Here is an 18,953-nt window from a genome sequence, read left to right on the forward strand (position 1 = left end):
ACCCAGTTTCTCCTTGCCGTACAGACTTCAACAGAGAGGGGAAGGAAGGTGGGTCATGAAATGGACATGTGCAACACATTTCAACAGTACAACAGTTATGGAAAGGTCGGTAACCATTTCTTCTTCAACTGATTACAAATGTTTGTTCCACTGTAGATGACTCACAAGCAGATTCATCTGGAGGTAGGCCTGCAGTCTATTTGAACAGTGACTGTAGAACAAAAGGCCTGAATCTGGTACTGTTCCTGGACTGATGGGATATAGCGTAATGAAAAGCAAATGTGTGTACTGATGACCAACTTGCGACTTTGCAAATGTCCAGAATAGAAATTTGTGCCAGAAAAGCTTCAGATTCTGCATGTGCCCTAGTTGAATAGGCTAGCATTCCAACTGGTGGAGTGACATTAGCCACCTGGTAACACAAATGAATACACAAAGAAATCCAGGAGCAAATCCTCTGAACAGATACTTGTGGCCTTTCCTTCTGTTCACTACCACAATGAACAATTGTGATGATCTAAATGACTTAGTCTGGTCCAGGTAAAAGGCTAAAACTCTTCTGATGTCTAATGAGCAGAGCTTTTCTTCATCTCTATGAGCATGAGGCTTTCGAAAGAAAGTTGGCGAATAGATTGCCTGATTAATATGAGAGTTGGATACCACTTTTGTCAGGAACCTGGTGCGAAAGCAAAGGTAAACCTTGTCCTTAAAGAAGACTGCATAGGGAAGCTCTGAAACCAAAGCTCTCAACTTGCCCACTCTTCTTGTCAAGGTAATTGTGATCAAAAGTGCCACCTTCACAGAGAGGTGGGGTAGAGAATGAGTTGCGAGTGGTTTAAAGGATGGTCCCATTAAGTTTGCTAATACCAGGTTCAGCTCCCATGGGAGAATATGTTCTTGTACCTGTGGGAATATTCTATCCAGGCCTTTCAAAAACCCGATAGCAAGGGGACTGGGGAAAAACAAACAAACAAACAAACCAAACAAGAGATTTGTTGTTCACCAACAGATAGAAAGCTGAAATAGTTGCCAGATGAACCTTGATAGCGCTAACTGCTAGACCTTGATGTTTCAGGTTCAGAAGATAATTCATCATATGTTGGATAGGAGCTCACTCCAGAGGAACACCGTTCTGGTGGAACTGGATACTTCTATGTAGCCAGGTAAGTATTCCTGTCTGAAGACTTTCTACTATGTAGAAGTACTTTTTGCAAGCCTTTTCTAATGGTGTTAGCCATGAATAAGGCTCCGTGTTTGTCACGGATTCTGTGACCTCTGCAGCAGCCCATGAGCCGCCTGAGAAGCTCAGGCAGCCCCTGGGCCAGTCACACTGGTTGCTGCTGGGGCAGTCTCAGGCCCCCCATCCCTCAGCAGCAGGAATGTGGGTGGATGGGGGGCTCAGGGCTGGGGATTGGGGTATGGGGTGGTGCTTACCGGGGGGCGGGGGGGGCTCCCCTTCCTTAGCTCCTAGCTTGACATGTTGCCCCTGCCGGCAGGCACTGGCCATGGTTCCCAGCCAATGGGAGCTGCACAACCAGGGTTTGGGGTGGAATGGAGGCAGCATGTGGAATTAAGAGCTGGAGGTTGCTACTTCCCAGGAGCTGGGTAGGGAACCTGCCCCATCCCTGCCAATCCACCCTCGAGCACCTGTGGTGCCCCCTCTGGGGCCTGGGACCCCCAGGACCACCCCCCAGAACTGCCTCTCACCCCCAAGTTTTAGTCAGGGGTATATAGTAAAAGTCCTGGACAGGTCATGGGCCTTGAATTTTTGTTCAATGCCCATGACTTTTACTAAAAATAGCCATGACTAAAACATAGCCTTAGCCATGAAACATCCTGGCTGTCACGTGAAGGGCCTGCAGATTGAGGTAGAGGAGGTGGCCATGGTCCTGGGAAATCATGTCTGGATCCCGTGGAGGTCTGACTGACAAGGTTAGCAGGGTCAAGGACTAGTGCTGCCAAGGCCACTCTGGTGCTATAAGTATAAGGTGAGCACGGTCCTGTTTGATCTTGGACAAAACTTCAGGCAGTAAAAGAATCAGATGGAAAGCATACAGTAAGGTGTTCCTCCAAGGCTGCAGAAATGCACCTGTCAATAAACCTGGGCTGTGACACCTCCCCAGCCCCCACGGGAACAGAAGTGATGGAACTTTCTATTGGTCCCTGTTGCAAACAGGCCCTCTTGGAGAGTCACCTATGGTAGGAAGATGGATCTGGCCATGTCCAGACATAGTGGCCACTCATAGTGATCGGAGAAGGACCGGCTCATTTGGTCTGCAAGCATATTCTGCACCCCTGGAAGGTAAGCAGCTCTGAGGTGAATGGAGCCGACTATATAAAACTCCCATCAGAGGATAACCTCCTGGCACAACTGAGTGGAACGGCCTCCTTGTCTAGTCACATAAAACAATCTGCTAGTATTAACAGACAACACAGCAACTCTTTCCCCTGACATGTGGAAGAAAGCCAAGCACGCAAGATGGACAGCTCCCAAGTCTCTGACGTTTATATGAGCGTTCAGATCTTGGAAGACCATAGCCCCTGAGTCTGCAGGGACGGTTAGGATAAGGCCTTTTCCTGTAGCCCTATTGTAAGGCCTAAGGCCTTTGTCTGCCGCCATATTAGGAGAGCTGCAGCCATTAGCCAAGAAGCAGAAAGTCTCATCCTCACATTCTATCTAAATTACATTAAAACAATGTAATATTGAGCTGTTATGGTGATCCTGTCCTACCAGCACCCACCATCACCAGATAAAGAAACAAATCTTAAAATGGTTAAAGAAAACTTATTTTGATAGCACTCTGTCTGGCAAGAAATCACTTATCAATAGTTATGGCTGTGAAATCCTCATTTCTTTATTCTTTTGTCTTTATGGTCCCCACTTTTCTATTGACAGGTTTCAGGTGCCACAAGTCGTCCTTTTCTTTTCACTTCTCTATTGTTTGTCTGTATGATCTCGGTCTGGTTTTTTGATTGTTTCTGTCTGTTACACAAATAATTTTGCTAGGTGTAAATCAATTAAGGTGATGGGGGTATGATTGGTTAAAGAATTGTTTTACAATATATTAGGATTGATTAGAGAATTGTTTAATAATATTTTAGTAAAATGATTGGTTAAAGGTATAGCTAAGCAGGACTCAAGTTTCACTATATAAACTAAGGTTTCAGAGTAGCAGCCGTGTTAGTCTGTATCCGCAAAAAGAACAGGAGTACTTGTGGCACCTTAGAGACTAACAAATTTAAATCAGTACCACAAGTACTCCTCATTCTTTTTGCTGATACAGAGCAACACGGCTACCACTCTGAAACCTGTCACTATATAAACTGGGGTCCAAGAAGGAGCCCAGCAGAAGGAACAGAAGAATAAGAAGGAAAGACCTGGAAGAAGAGAATAACTCATCTCTAAGACACAGCCTAAGAATCCTCTGCATGACCGTGACGTGCAGCAGCCAGGATCCAAACGAGACTGACCTTGTCTGGCTAATGGAAAGTCTGCCTGCCTGATCAGGATTGGTGAGCATAGCATTGTATGCTTAGCATGTGTATTCTGCTTAGTAATGGTTAATAAATAGAGGATAAGGATATTTCATGTAAGGCTTTTTCACAGGTAAAAGGTCCTGCAAACCCACAGAAGATTATGCCCTGAGCCCTAGGAACAGGGTAAGGGTGGTTGCCCCTAGAGTGTGCAAGTAACAGAGAATTTTGTGTGGGTAACAGGACCGCTCCTTCCATGTGTGCTCCCCAACCTAGGGACAATGCATCTGTAACTAAGGTATGTGCTGGCTGCAGGGGAGCAAAGGGACTCCCCTCCCATACAAACTTGCAGACGGTCTGTCCACCAATCCAGAGAGGACAAGATTAGTATTGGTACTAGAACCACTATGTCTTGATCTTTGACAATTAGTGGTAAATATGCCCAGTGGCCTCTGATGGGATGTTAGATAGGGTGGGATCTGAGTTACTACTGAGAATTCTTTCCTGGATGTCTAGCTGGTGAGTCTTGCCCACATGCTCAGGGTTTAACTGATCGCCATATTTGTGGTTGGGAAGGAATTTTCCTCCAGGGCAGATTGGCAGACGCCCTGGGGTTTTTTCCCCTTCCTCTGCAGCATGGGTCACGGGTCACTTGCTGGAGGATTCTCTGCACCTTGAAGTCTTTAAACCACAATTTGAGGACTTCAGTAGCTCAGACATAGGTTAGGGGTTTGTTACAGGAGTAGGTGGATGAGATTCTGTGGCCTGCGTTGTGCAGGAGGTCAGACTAGACTATCATAATGGTCCCATCTGACCTTAAAGTCTACGATTCTATATCTAAGCGATGACTGCTTGGGGAATACACTGAAGCTATCCATCGTTGTAGCCTTCTGAGGTATAGTCTGGAGTACTGCACTACATAGGGCACATGGCAGCATGTAACAGACCCCATCTTCCCTCCCTGCTAGGAGCCTGAGGCAGCTGCATACTGTAGTGACACAATGTGTTTTTAGTTCCATAACTAAGCTCCACAGCGTTTCAAACCTTGATTGCAGTAGAAAAGTTTGACTTTTGTAGAGCTTAGGACTGCCCTGATCAATTCTGTTCTCCGTACTGGATTCAGAATTGATTTGTCCACATTGACTAGGAGACCCAGTGCATCAAAGATAGACTGCATAATGGCTATTCTGGATAGTACTTGAAACTTGGACTGGCCTCTCCCTAGCCAGTTGTCCAGGTAAGGGAATATGTGGACCCCCGACTTTTGAAGGAATACTGCTATCACTTCCTTGCATTTTGTAAAAATGCAAGGAGCTACCAATAGACCAAATAAAAGCACTGTAAATTGGTAGTGGATCCCGTTTAGCACGAATCTGAAAGACTTCTGGTGGTTCGCTACATGAAAGTAAGTATCTTTCAAGTCCGGGGCAGTATACCAGTCCCCTTGCTCTAGTGAAGGAATAATGGAAACTAGGATAATCATTGTCACAATATCTAGAGTAGCTCACAACATGAATGCCTACATTAGGGCAGACTGTCAAAAGCAGGGCAGACATCCCAAACTGGTGGTATGCTCTATAATTAGATTTCACAAACCCAGTACCAAATGTGAACACCCGAAGTACTATTATAGTCTTATGATGGAGTCACAGATAGACTGGAGTATCTACAGGGACTATCTTGGTACTTAGGTAAGCTAGACTATGTGAGAAATGGTCACTTACACCCCAAAAAATAAAAAATAAATTAAAAAAATTGTCACAATTATTCCAGGTTACTCCCAGTCCCAAGAGACCACTCACTCACCCAGGTCGAGTTGCATCCTAGATCTCACACCAAAGACAACACTGGTAGGCCAATTCTATAGTAACCTAACTATAGGTTTATTAGCTAAGAAAAAGAAATCAGAGTTATTGAGAGGTTAAATCATGTAAAATATATGTATAGGTGAATCAGAGTCTATAATTCCAAATGGTAGCAGAACTGTATTAATCTGTTAGTTTCCAAAAAGTCTCTCAGGGCTACCCAAAATAACTCTGGGGATCTCAGTCTTCTTGTTCAGTTATTTTGCTCTATTAGAATTCAGATAGTCCAGAGATGAAGGATCTTTCCTTGAGTCCATACTTACAGTTTCTTCTTACAGAAAAAAAGCTGACCGAGTCACCATACACGTGGGCTCTTTCTTTGATTGGTGAAGAGAGAGGAGAGTATGCAGAGTCTGATCAAATCCACCGTGCTTAAGACTCGCAGATCTGAAGAGATGTCGGACCAAGCCCTTAGGAAGTAGGATAAATGATTGGCAAATAGGGTGACAGGAGCAGATGGCACTCTGGGGCCTAGTAGTCTGTCCTTAACCAACATGTTAAAACCCTTGTTTGGACTAACCAGCTGCTGCAGGAGACGAGGGTAGTGGTGGTTGCCTGGCAAGTGACTTCAGCATCACTTTTTAATCTTTTAGGCTATGGAGCCTATCAACTGCCTTGTCCGAAAAAAGGAAAGGTCCTTCATCTGGGAGGTCTTAGATGGTCTGCTGAACAGGAGTGATGAATTCTTCCTCAAAGTGTGTGTGGGTATGAGGCCTCTCTCCCTCTGTGGCCCCACCCCCTACTCCTCCTCTTCCCCCTGAGGCCCTGTCCCCCTCAACCAAGCCAGAAGCCAGAGCTGGGTCAGGGAGCCTGGGCCCCTCAATCTGCCTAATGTTGGGGGGCGGGGGGGCTTGGGGGGAGGGCGTCGGGGGCGGGGCTGAGAGCAGTCCCCACCCCATGTCTCCTGCCCAAGGCAGATGTAGGGTCTGCAGCTCCCCACAGCTGCCTGCATGGCTCTTACCCTGACCGGGCTCCAGCACCTGGCCTGGCCTGGGGGCGGGGCCGTGGGAGTAGAAGAAGCGCAACTGGGCCATGGTAAGAACTGCCTGGGCTCCTGTGGGAAGCTGTGGACCCTCTATCTGTCCTGGGTGGGGGTCAGGGACATGGGCTGCTCTCAGGCACCCCCACCTCAGGCAGATGGAGGGTCCATGGCTTCCCCAGCTGCCTGGCCTCCCTGGGCTGGGCTCTTGCTTCCTGCCTAGGTGGGGGGCGGGGCCAGTGGTGAAAAGTGGATGGGCTAGGCCCCTCCACTTTCAAAAGTGGGAGGGCCATGGCCCCATGAACCACCCCGTTCTGGTGCATCTGCTGCTGAACCTCTGGCAGCAGACTAGAAGACTGCAGCCACAAATACCTTCTCAAAGTTAGGGTAGATGCCATGACTCGAGCCACGGAGTCACCTGCAGCCAAGCTGGCCTGAAGAGCTGTTTGGCCACTAGCTTGCCCTTGTCCATAATCACAATGAATTCCTGTTTGCAATTGTCAGGTAACCTGTCTTTAAAACCTCAACATGTTTTCCGACAAGGTAAAGTCATACTGACCTAGAAGTTCCTGTTGATTTGCAATGCTAACCTGCAGACCTACTGCAGAATAAAGTTTTCAACCAAAAAGGTCTAGCCTCTTTGAATCTTTCCCTTCTGGAGTCAATGCATGGTGTTCTTGCCTCTCCAATGCATTAGCTGTGGCAACTACTAAAGAGCCTGGAGGGGTGTCTCTGTACAGATATTCAAAACCCTTAGAATGGACACAGTATCTCCTCTCTGCCTTTTTTCGCTAGGGAGCAGGGAGGGAAGATGGGGTCTGTTACAATAGCTTGATTGGCTCTAAAATTGCCTCATTGATCAGTAGTCACCCTGGTGGGTTCTACTGAAACCAAAATATCCACCAATTTGGGGGATTTTTCACAGACCTCTTCCACCTAGATATCTAGGACTGTGCCCAATCTTTTTTAATAAGTCCTGGTGAGTGCTATAATCTTCTGATGTGGAAGAGTCACTCATTACCTCTACAGCCTCATCTGGTGATGAGTAAGAGGATGCAAATAGATGCTGAGACAGCATTTGCTCTATTTCATGTCCTGGAGGAACTGCTGAAATGTCTTCCACTTGCTCAATCCTGGTATCAACTATAGGAAGATGTGGTCTCTGGTGCTGATGCACTCATCGTGCACCGAAGGAGATAGACTGAGGTGGATGAAAGGATGACCTGGCGGGTTGGGAGGAAAACCACAGAGTGTCCAGAAAGGCCTCTGACATGGTCCTGGGGTCCATTCTTAACCAGGCCATTGCTCCTTGACAGGTGGCTGCTGTAAGACCCATGGCACATAAGTCTCTGATGGAAAATGTACACTGTACCTATGCTGAGACACATAAGACCCAACCTGTGATTTATGAAGAGGATGAAGAATCAGACCTCTGGTAACAGGGGAGCAGAACTCATTAGCACCAGAAGAGAGAGCCTGACGCTGGAGATGGTAGTACCAGAGAAATCATAGTCGGCTTCCCTCTTCTTGACTGTACTGTTTTATGAGGCAAGGAAAGAGTCAATTGCAATGGCACTGCAAGCTTCAGAAGCCTGCAGGCTGGAAGCCTAATCACCAGAACCAGGTGGAAGCCTTCCTGCACCACTGGAACCAATATTGAGAAGTTAAGTAGCTCTTGAGTAGCTCCATACCATTCCAGTGTCAACTGTACCAGCACAGTCTCTTGGGCTTGCGGTTTCTCCAGAAGATGGCCTGAAGAAGCTCCAGTGACTATTTCAGGAGTCCATCTCAATGGAGCTGGCATGGGTTAACGACCTCCTCTTCTTGGATTAAGACTATTTTGGGAAGTGCCTCTTCTTAGAGTCCCTCCAGGAATTCTTGCCTTTAGGGAGGGTACCTTTCCGTACTGATGATCTTGCTGAGTGATGTACCAAGTCCCCAGAAATCTTGTGCCTCTTTTTCTGCTCCAGTGACAGACAACTCAGGCAGAGCACTCCAGACAAACTCTTATGGATCTGGTGCCTACTCTGAAAAGGATGGCACTAAGGATAGACAGAATGCTGACTCTATAGGAGGACACTTGAGGGTGGCTACTCTGTCCTTCTCTAAGTTAGTCTTAAATCCTTCGCAAATGTGACACTTGTCACTCACATCAGATTTCCTCAAGTATTTCAGGCAGCTGGGATGTGGGTCACTCACTGGCATCAATTTGCCACATGAACATGATTTAAACCCCAGAGAGGGAAGTGTAGCTCCAGTACTGAAATTTAAAACTGGCCAGATTAAAGACCTATGGTGGAATGGACATGTGCAATTACTTGAAGAAGAAATAATCTTAATACAAGTATGAGAAAGCTGACTGAAGGAAAAGTATGAGTCGTAGGTGCCAACTCTGTGGGTGCACTGGAGCTGGAGCACTGACGGAAAAAAAATTGGTGGGCACTGAACACCCACCAGCAGCCCCGTGGATCCGCGCCTCCCCCTCTCTCCCAGCGCGTCCCGTGATCAGCTGTTCAGTGGCGTGCAGGAGGAGCAGGGGCAGGAGTAGGGTTTGGGAGAAGGGGAGGAGTGGGGATAGGCGGGAAGAGGCGGGGCGGGGGAAGGGGTGGAGGGTCAAGCACCCCCCGGGAACTGAGGAAGTCGGCACCTACGATAAGCCACATTTTTGAAACAAGTCAGAATCAGGTGGAGGAAAATTACTGAACTTTAAGGACCAAGATTTTCAAACTTTTGCTAGTGACATGCTACTCGGTTCTCATTGTACTAACAAGCTAAGTCTGAAGCTTGATCATATCTTGCACTTAATACATTTTAGTCATTAGACACAAGAAAATTGGGGGAATCTTTCAACTTTTACTAGCACCTTTTGGAACAGGAACACAATGTTAGCACGCAGAACCACCACTAGGTACAGAGAAACTTCCTTAATATGCATAACTGAATATGATCACTCTTAAAATTACTTTATCAGGCAGAGTTATCATTTATTTGCGGTACCATGGTGATGTGTGGTATGAAAGCCTATATACAACAGAAGAGGTAGTGCCCACACTAAGTTCTTTCCAAGAAGGGGTGGTCCCTGCCTCAAGAAGCTCAGAGTCTTAGGATGGATAGACAAACACAAAAAGGATTTTCTATACAAATCAACAAGATTGACTACAGCAGGGGTAGGCAACCTATGGCACGTGTCCCAAAGGCGGAACGCGAGCTGATTTTCAGTGGCACTCACACTGCCCAGGTCCTGGCCATCAGTCCCGGGGGCTCCACTGCTGGCCTGAGGTACCGTCTGCCGGCCCCCTGCCAGCTGGGGTTCCGTCCGCCGGCCCCGCTCAGCCCGCTGCTGGCCCCAGGTCCCAGCTACCTGCCTGGGGTACTGTCTGCCAGCCCCCTGCCAGCTGGGGTTCTCCGCCGGCCCCGCTCAGCCCGCTGCTGGCCCCAGGTCCAAGCCACCGGCCCTGCTACTGGCGTTCCGTCCACCAGTCCCGCGTCCTGGCCACCTGTCTTGGGGGCTCTGCCGCCAGCCTGGGGTCCTGGCCGCCGGCCCGGAGCTCTGCAGCCGCCCCCGACTTGTGGCCCACTGGCCCCAGCCTGGGGCAGTGAGGGGTGCAGACAGGGGCAAGAGGGGGCACAGCTCAGCACCCGCACCTTAAAAATTGTTCCAGCGCCACTGTACTGGAATATTTTTAAGTCCTGATTTGCTGCTTACAACACTATCATTCCACGTGGAACAAGGCACTGCGTTTGACGTTGAGATTAGAATGTACATGCAAAAACTGGAATCAGAATTTTCTGACAGATTTCAAGATTTCCAGCAATTTGGCCCAATGCTCTCTTTTCTAATTAAACCTGAAAAGCTCAGAATTGTGTGTGAAACATCAAAGTTTGGAGATCTGCAGAGTGCACTTGAAGCTACCAAGAGAGATCAATGGGGCCTCTATTCTGACCTGCTGGACATCCCTGCCAGTGAAATTTAACTGTTTGAAGAAACTTGCGTTTGCAATGCTTTCAGCATTTGGAGCCACATACCTGTGTGAACAGGTATTTTCACACATGAAATCTGTCCTCTTTCCCTCTCAGAGCTGGTTAACAACTGATCACTCAGAAGCCTATGTGCAGCTTAAAGTATCCCAATACGTGCCAGACATTGGAAAACTCAGCAAGGAAAAGCAAGGGCAAGGGCAACTGATAAGATCTGCATTTTAATTTAATTTTAAATGAAGCTTCTTAAACATTTTAAAAACCTTATTTACTTTACATACAACAATAGTTTAGTTATATATTATAGACTTATAGAAAGAGACCTTCTAAAAACGTTCAAATGTATTACTGGCACGCGAAACCTTAAATTAGAGTGAATAAATGAAGACTCGGCACACCACTTCTGAAAGGTTGCCGACCCCTGGATTACAGGTAACTTAACAGAAGTTGTTTTTTTATGAGGAACATAAGAGACAGGCTGCATGTTCTGTTTATCCCACCCCCTCCACAAAATGTTATTTTACAAATGATTCCAGGTAGTTTAAGACAGACACTTCACAATTGTATTACTCCAAAAAAGTGAAGTTATGAAACACTAACACACTACACAAATAGTAATCAAAGTTAACCTGATTATCGTTTACTTATGAGATCATCAGGATTTGTACTTACTTGAGCTCTCTGCTAAGCACTATATTAATTCTGTCTTTTAAGGGGCGATTCTTCTCAGGAATTGAGAACCAGGTCCTCTTACCCATTATCAACGCATTCTGTTTACCTGTGTAATATATAAAACATTTTTTAAAAACTGTTTCAACTTAGTACAGAATCAGAGGTGGTGGTTTAGTGACATCTAGTGGATTTATCCCCCAATCTCCTTTGAATTCTATTTAAACAGTTAATATGTTATAACATGCAAATTATAACATGCTCAGCATGTGATATTTAAACTTAAAAGCATTTCAGATATCTCTTTCCCTAAAAATGTAGGATCTACATCCCACAAAATTATAGAAAAATGATTTTGCCACTTCAAACATTTCCAGGAAGCTAGTGCAAGCTAGGAGACAAACTCACCTACAAACAAACTAAATGGGACCGTTTTACAAAGCTGGACTGTGTGTCAAACTTAACATCACCATTTTAAAATGTTAGTGGCAAAAAAATGAGAATATTCACACCAGCATTTAGTGTACTAGCTTAGTAGAACACCACCACTCTATGATGCACTGTGTAAAACTAAAGTGTACATGTGAAAACACTGACAGTCATGCATAGAATTAGGTGTAAACTGAAGATATACACAAACACAATAATGCTGCTAAACATAAAGCTTCTACTTGTTTGGAAACTTTCTTTTTTTAAGATCTGGGACCCCAGCTACAAGTGATAATGCTATTTTGTATAAACTCTTGAGCTAGTCTGCATCCCCACTGCCAAGTAATACTTTCATTTTGAAATCTAAATAAGCCATTCCTTTTACTTTGAGGTTTCTCTTTGCAACAATGAAAACAAAATAGAAAGATACATATCAATAGGCATCTGAATTATGTCATGCCAAGATGTGCAACTATTGCACTATGAGATAAAGGGGGTGGATTTAGGCTTGTGGTCAAGCATTTATAACTCTAAAAGGAACACTGTTCAAGAACATTCCATCATAGTTGGGCAAATTTACAAGAATGAAAACATCAGGTAAAAATTGTTGCAATATCTTTAAATTAGATTCACAGAAAGGAAACCTCTCTCAATTAACATTAGATATTAGGATGCTTCTAAAGGAGTACATTAGGGCTTGACTACATGGAGGTTTTGCACTAGTGCAAGGCAAGTTAATCTGCATCTAAAACACTAGCATACATAAAAAGAAAAGGAGTACTTGTGGCACCTTAGAGACACAATGTATCATAGTGCATTGACTCTGCACTTATTGCACTCTGGAATCCTCTTGCAAATTGGACTAAGTTTGCTGCAAACTGAATTAGTTTGGTCTGTTTGTGTGCAGGCAACAGCTGCACATCACTATTTGCATGCCTCCAGTGGCTATTCCCCACTGCTTGGAGGTTGACTGTTACTGACCTATCTGCTTACACATGTGCCCTCACCTGCTATGATGTCAAGTTCCCAGGGAAACCCACTCCCTCATTTAAAAGCTGACACATGGGGCCAGATTTAGCTAATTTGGTCCTGGGTTTGATTATTTCAGCATTCTTGTGCTACCACAGCGATTTTGCTCCCCAAACACCACAAGATGCTGCTACTTGTGGCGGTGCTGAGACCATGGATCTCACAGCCATCTGGGGAGAAGCATCAGTGCAGGAAGAGCTTGTGGCCAGCTATTGTAATAAAACCTGTTTGTGGACACTGCAAAGCAGATGTTTGTGAGGGGTCATGACTGGGCCACCTACCAGTGCTGAATAAAGAGCAAGCAGCTCAGGATGGTCTACATTAAAATTAGGGATGCAAGGAAAATATTAGGCAGAGGATTTGTGACCTGTCCATTTTATGAATAACTGGACTGGATTTCACACAATTATACAGTCACCCACCCCACATAGTTTGCGGATCCTGCTGCCAGCTCTCTTCCCCACCCCCACTTGAGGAAGAATGGCAATAATCAGTGGAGGATGAGCAGGACAAGGCTGGAGAGGAGTTGTCTCCTGAAAGTCAGGATCTGTCTGGGACTCAGGACTCTGACACGCAACAAGTTAAAACCCAACCCGATTCTTGCCCTGCATTGGTCAAGTCTGAGTCCCAGCCAGAAGCCCAAAGCAGCACTGAGAGGCAGGACTGAAGAGGCAGAGTTCTGGGGGGGGAACTTCAGCATGTAACTACCTATCTTTACAATTTACTAATTATTATTGTGTTAACTATGCTAGCTTCTGTTCTGGGTGCCCCATGGTGGCAGCCATTTTATGCAGATTTGAGCTAGGAGTCTCTGACTCACAGTGAAATCAGTCCCAGGATGCAGGCTGTAGTGAAGCAACAGACCATGGGATACCCTCTGAAAACAAAACACCCTCAATTTGCAAAAAAACACCACCATATGAGCACACAAATTGAAAAATGGAACAGGCTTTCCATGTGCACACTGTTGGTGTAGTTTGCGTGCAGTGCTTTGCCAGATGTACAGCAAAAGTGTTACAATAATCACCCCCTTGTGTAAACAAGCCCTTATAAAAGGAAGTGTATTACAAGGAAGTCTCTCAGAGGGAAAATAATCTGTGGAAATAAAAGAGCTTTTTCAAAAAAGGGATTAGATCAGTGGTCCCCAAACTTTTCATGGTGCACACCCCCACTTCCATACTCCTGTCTCTGCCCCCCCGGGAGCTGGGGCCATGGACAGAGGAAAGGGGGCCACAGCTGGGGCCAGGTAGCGCTCCCTCCCCTCCCTCAGTGGGTGCTGTGCCCCCAAACATTCCTTTGCAACCCCCTACAGGAGTGCACTCCAGTTCGGGGGACCTGTGGATTAGATACTTTGTAATTTAAATTATTTTAAATTAACTCAGTCAGTTGTTCATACAATTGAAACCACTAAACAAAATGAGATGGTTAGGACTTTAAAGTAATAAGCCATGCCATGCAAGTGTAATTCATCACACTTTTAAAGAAATTTATATACGCACATAACTAGCACTGTCAGTTTAGATACAGACTCTACACAATCGATATGTATAGGGAATACAAAAACACATAACTGACCTGCGATAAAATTGTCTAGTGTATGTTAAGATATATGCTAATATATCAACATTATGGTGTACGCAGTTAAGAAGGTCGAAAGTCTTCTAATAATGAGTTAGCTGGCATTGCTCACAGAGCAATATAATGTTTCCACAACCTCTCCAGAAATCACAACATGCAGTCTTTAATATGGTCCTGGTATACACACTCCAGAGGAGCCAAGGTTATTCAAGGTCATATCTGAACCAAGATTCCTAAATGTGATGACACACCAAACTTTTTTTTTTTTTTAAATTAAACCCTAAAAAAAAAATCCGTGCCATAACAATTTAATTATGCAGTTTGCATTCATACTGAAACTCCTAGTTTTGATATTCAGCCCAATAGTATATAGAATTTTTTTAAACATTCAGTTTAAAGTTTTACATAAAGAACATAAGAATGGCCATACTGGGTCAGACTAAAGGTCCGTCTAGCCCAGTATCCTGTCTGCTGACAGTGACCAATGCCAGGTGCCCCCAGAGGGAATGAATAAAACAGATAATCATGAAGTGACCCATTCCCTGTTGCTCATTCCCAGTTTCTGACAAACAGAGTCTAGGGACACCATTGCTGCTCATCCATTGGAATACACGTGTCATCTATTGCCCCTCTGCAATTAGGGAATCCCACTGCCGCAAAGCCATTCACTATTTCATGCACATTGCCAAGAGTCACAGTCCTTTGTAGCAGGATGTCAATAATGGCTCTGCACACTTGCGTTAACGCAGCCCCAGTGGTCAACTTCCCAACTCCAAACTGATTCATGATCGACCGGTAGCAGTCTGAAGTTGCCAACTTCCACACAGCGATCTCCACAAACTTCTCATTTTGGTATTCTTTCACTGCACACGGTTCCTGGAAGGTGGCTTGCTGAATCCCAAAGCTCAGCAGCCACTGCTTGTTATGCCAGACCTGCATAATGATGCAATCCCACCATTCAGTGCTAGTTTCCCAAGCCCAAAAGTGACGGTCCACCATTTTGATTTAGAGAAAATAACAACAAACTTTTTCAGAATATAGAGTGTTACAGTCTGCAATAAATTAAATAGTTCCATTTCTACTTTTATTAACAGACAGGTAAAAGCAAGATGAAAAACTATCTTAATTATGCTTATGTAATTTGCAAATGAATAGCATTTCACTCAGCCAATCAAATTACATTCTCAAAAAACCCCACAACCCCATTATGAAAATGTATCTCAATATAGCATGTGCACTATGTAGACAGACATACTTATCTGATAAGTAAACTTGGTTCAGTGCAACACACAGAAGACATGATCAGTGTAAATAGCTATGTAACTGACACATGAAAAGATACATGTATTAACTTATTTTATACTAAAACAGTAATCAAGTCAATATAGACAGGAAAGTTACTAATCTTTTCAATTTAGTGACATCACAGAAACTAGTTTTAATAAGTAGAAGCATAAAAAGTGAAAACACAAACATTACCTTCTACAGTGGTTGTCATAGTCATTCTCTGAAAATACTTAAACTCGTTCCTATCAACAGAACGAGAAAAAAAAATTACAATGTGGGTTTACTAGGAAAAATGTAAAGGAGTACTTGTGGCACCTTAGAGACTAACCAATTTATTTGAGCATAAGCTTTCGTGAGCTACAGCTCACTTCATCGGATGAAGTGAGCTGTAGCTCACGAAAGCTTATGCTCAAATAAATTGGTTAGTCTCTAAGGTGCCACAAGTCCTCCTTTACATTTTGCGAATACAGACTAACACGGCTGTTACTCTGAAACTAGGAAAAATGTGTTTGTATTTCTTCTGTTGATAATAAAAATAGAATTTAAGTGAATTTTAAATAAATGTAAGCACATGTATTGCCCCCGAGGTGCCATGCTGAAGTCCTCGGTTCATCTAGGTTTATGACAGATGCATAGAAAGCAACAGTACAAAGCTACGTACAGGCCAGATAACATGCTGGAAACCTGACCTTTGCGACCTAAGTCCCGTGAAAGTGAGTAACCCAGCCCCGTGCCTGGAGCCCGCCAACTGCTGGGAACGAGCCTGAGACCCATCACGCTTGTTTCCAGGAGGAGACCAGGCAGCCCGGCAGAAGGCCCCTGTTCTGCTGCCACTAACCTGTCGGTTTCAGAGTAGCAGCTCTGCTAGTCTATATTCGCAAAAAGAAAAGGAGTACTTGTGGCACCTTAGAGACTAACCAATTTATTTGAGCCTAAGCTTTCGTGACCTTTTAACCTGTCGGGTTTCAGACACCCAAAGGCGAAAGGCCCCACGCAGTCTCGCTGAATCTCCGCTGTCCCGCCTCGCGGCGCCAACTCCCCCTCCCCGCAGACTACACATCCCAGCATGCCACGCTCCCTCTCGAGGCGAGCGACCCATCGGCATGGCAGCATGGCATGCTAGGACCTGTAGTCCATTTGCGCAGCGCTCGCTAGAGGACGAAGAGGCCCGGATCGCACTACCTGAGTGGGGGCCAAGGGAGGTCTCCGTTCTTCCCGATGCCCATGTTCTGGCACACGGCGGCTATGGAGTTTAAGGAGCGGACCATGGCGCTTCCTTTCTGCTGTCGCCTCCCGCCTGTTCAGCCTCCCGCTTGGTTCACACTTTGGAATTAGCGCGCCACCACCCAGCCTCAGAGCGGTGAACATGCGCAGAGCCGCCCCGGCTTGCTTGCCTTTTTGGGGAAAGGGGAGGGACAGCCCGCCGCTCACAGCAAAGCATCACGTGTCAGGGACATCACCAATCACCTCTCTCTCCACAGCCCCATCCCGGCAACGGTTCAACCTCTTTTCCCTCTAGCTCCACCTTTTTCCACCCTGCACGTGGTGCCGTGATTACGTCACTTTTGGGTTCGGCGGCGCGTGCAGTCGCTTGGCGTGCGGAGAGCTGCGGGATCTGGGCTCCCAACCATGCCGCGGGGGCGAGAGCCCAGCGGCCCCGGACAGTCGGTGCTGAGTAAATTCTTCCGGCCGGTGGGGTCCCTACGCGTAGCCGGCTCCTCAGCCTGCTCCGCGGCGAGCGAGGGGCTCCAGGCGGTGGCTCCGCACACGGTGCGCGGGGAAGGGGCGCAGTAGCGGCCGGCGTGGCGGGTGTAGGGAGCGGGGCTGCTGGGGAGGGTGCGGGGCTGCACCCCTGGGTCGGGTTTTTCTTAACGCGCTGTGCGACTCTGGGTCGGTGCGTGGCCACACATACTGCAATAAACAACACCCTGACAGCTCCACGGCGGGCCCTGACCTACCAGGCGTCTCCGGGGGCCTCTGAGCCTCTCACGCCACCTCCGATTACCTGCTGTGGTGCCTGGGTAATTGCCGTTATAACTGCTGGGCTAGTCCCCTCACCCCTCCTGCCAGCAACACCACTACCGGGGCTGTATGGCCGAAGTCGGCGGTTGTGGTGTTTTGCTGGCTTGTCACCGCTGTAGTGCTTCTGGTGAAGAGAGTCTAAGGGCTAGTCTACACTAGAATCGTGACCGCGGCACAGCTGTACTGATGTAGCAGTGCTGCTAGTGCGGATGCGCTATGCTGACGGGAGAGCGCTCTCTTGTTGGTACAATTACTCCACTTTCCTGAGTGGTATGTCAGTGGGACATAAAGCTGTCCACACTGATAACTAGGTCACTGTAAGTTACCTTGCTCAGGGGGGTGACTTTTCCACACCCGAGCCACTTAAGTTATACCAAAGTAAGCGCTAGTGTTTACAAGCAAGCCTTTAGTGGATGGGTGAGAACTTGCCCATCAGCTTAATAACTCCTGCTTCTGTGAGAGCTGGTAGCTATGTTGGTGGCAGAAGCTCTCCTGCTGACAAAGCAGTCTATACTGGTGCTTAGGTCAGTATAATTTCTGTTGCTCATGAGTGACATAAGTTGTACTGAAGTAATTTGTAATGTAGACATAGCCTGAATTAAACTTCATTCTGAACTCCTAACGTACAATATTTACTTGGTAAACCCTAAGCAGGTGAAACTGTGTTCCTTTTATGTATGTGATTATCTAGGGCAGAGGGAGTAGTAACATCTCACTCTCTTCTCCCTAATTCAAATCCAGATAATGTAAGGTTTGAGTGAGATAGCCAGGAAATGCAGTGAAGCAGAAAGTCTACCTTTATCCCTATTTGCTTGTGTGCTGAGATATTGCAGACACGCATAACACTGAAGTGTAAGATGAACTCAAGCTTCTAGGAGACCCCATGTTGTGTGTTTGCTTATGTTTAGATTTTATAAAGCTGAAAATTGAAAAACTAAATTTAAAATCAACATTACCAAATTATGCAAATCTATCAGCCTAGGCATAGTATCTTTTTTTAAATCAAGCTCTGTATCATGGTGATTAATGATAATTTAAAAAATCTATTAAGAAAAACTATTTGCCCTGGCTGAGTAGGTGTTCAGGATTTGATAAGGTTGCTTTAAGTTTATTTTCTGAGAGTTGTACTATGCAAAACTCAGGATTCTTTGAAGTGGCTACTGAATATTCCCACTCAGTGGGTTGCGCCCCCTACTCCAGTTCCTCTGAGTTTTGGAAGTTTTTTGGAAAGCAATGCTTTTTTGGGCCCACACAAGTACTATCTTTGCAGCATCTGATATTTGCAGCTGAGTTTATGAAAGCACTGTGACCCCAAGTGCCTAATTTTTTTCCCCTTTCCAGAGTCAGGTGAGCATATAAGGACCTTTCTGTCTAGAGTGATTTTAGAGTCTTTTTAAAAAATAATTCCAGATTTCCCTAATTTTATTAACTGTATTATAGATAGCAAGTATTAAGTAGTTTGCTCGACTGCACAACTATGATTCTATTCTTGACCCACTGTCCTGGGACATTTCTGGTCATTGCTGATCAGACCTCCAAAGATCCAGGTACAATAGGCAGATTTAGGTGATGAGCGTTTTGCCCGTCCATGTATCTGGAGGCAGGAGTTCTTGTTTTTCCCTTCCCGTTCCTCTGTTTGCTGC

At 45.8% G+C, this 18,953-nt stretch overlaps 2 protein-coding genes and 1 long non-coding RNA gene across 6 annotated transcripts in view; 2 read left to right on the forward strand and 1 right to left on the reverse strand.

Moving 5' to 3' along the window:
- The window catches only part of LOC141987448 (uncharacterized), a 46,828-nt gene extending 43,453 nt beyond the window's left edge, over positions 1-3,375 (forward strand). Inside the window, exons 2-4 of the long non-coding RNA XR_012639530.1 lie at positions 1,076-1,163; positions 2,177-2,302; positions 3,285-3,375. This is a non-coding gene — a long non-coding RNA (uncharacterized LOC141987448). The remainder of the gene's footprint in view (positions 1-1,075; positions 1,164-2,176; positions 2,303-3,284) is intronic.
- Positions 1-16,703, reverse strand: part of DHFR (dihydrofolate reductase) — a 40,499-nt gene extending 23,796 nt beyond the window's left edge. The window contains exons 1-3 of one of the 4 annotated variants that reach the window (XM_074952793.1): positions 16,207-16,328; positions 15,481-15,530; positions 10,969-11,074 (exon numbers count right to left, since the gene is read on the reverse strand). In XM_074952793.1, coding sequence (XP_074808894.1) covers positions 10,969-11,074; positions 15,481-15,505 — 131 coding nt within the window. In that variant the 5' untranslated portion in view covers positions 15,506-15,530; positions 16,207-16,328. Of the gene's footprint in view, positions 1-10,968; positions 11,075-15,480; positions 15,531-16,206; positions 16,329-16,470 lie in introns of those variants that run through there. The other 3 variants (XM_074952794.1, XM_074952792.1, XM_074952795.1) reach the window with 3 other exon arrangements.
- A 124-nt stretch (positions 16,704-16,827) lies between these two features.
- MSH3 (mutS homolog 3) overlaps positions 16,828-18,953 on the forward strand; it is a 183,605-nt gene continuing 181,479 nt past the window's right edge. Inside the window, exon 1 of the mRNA XM_074952796.1 lies at positions 16,828-17,058. Coding sequence (XP_074808897.1) covers positions 16,918-17,058 — 141 coding nt within the window. The 5' untranslated portion in view covers positions 16,828-16,917. The remainder of the gene's footprint in view (positions 17,059-18,953) is intronic.

This window comes from Natator depressus, chromosome 5, assembly GCF_965152275.1.
Source record: "Natator depressus isolate rNatDep1 chromosome 5, rNatDep2.hap1, whole genome shotgun sequence".
Lineage (NCBI taxonomy): Eukaryota > Metazoa > Chordata > Testudines > Cheloniidae > Natator > Natator depressus.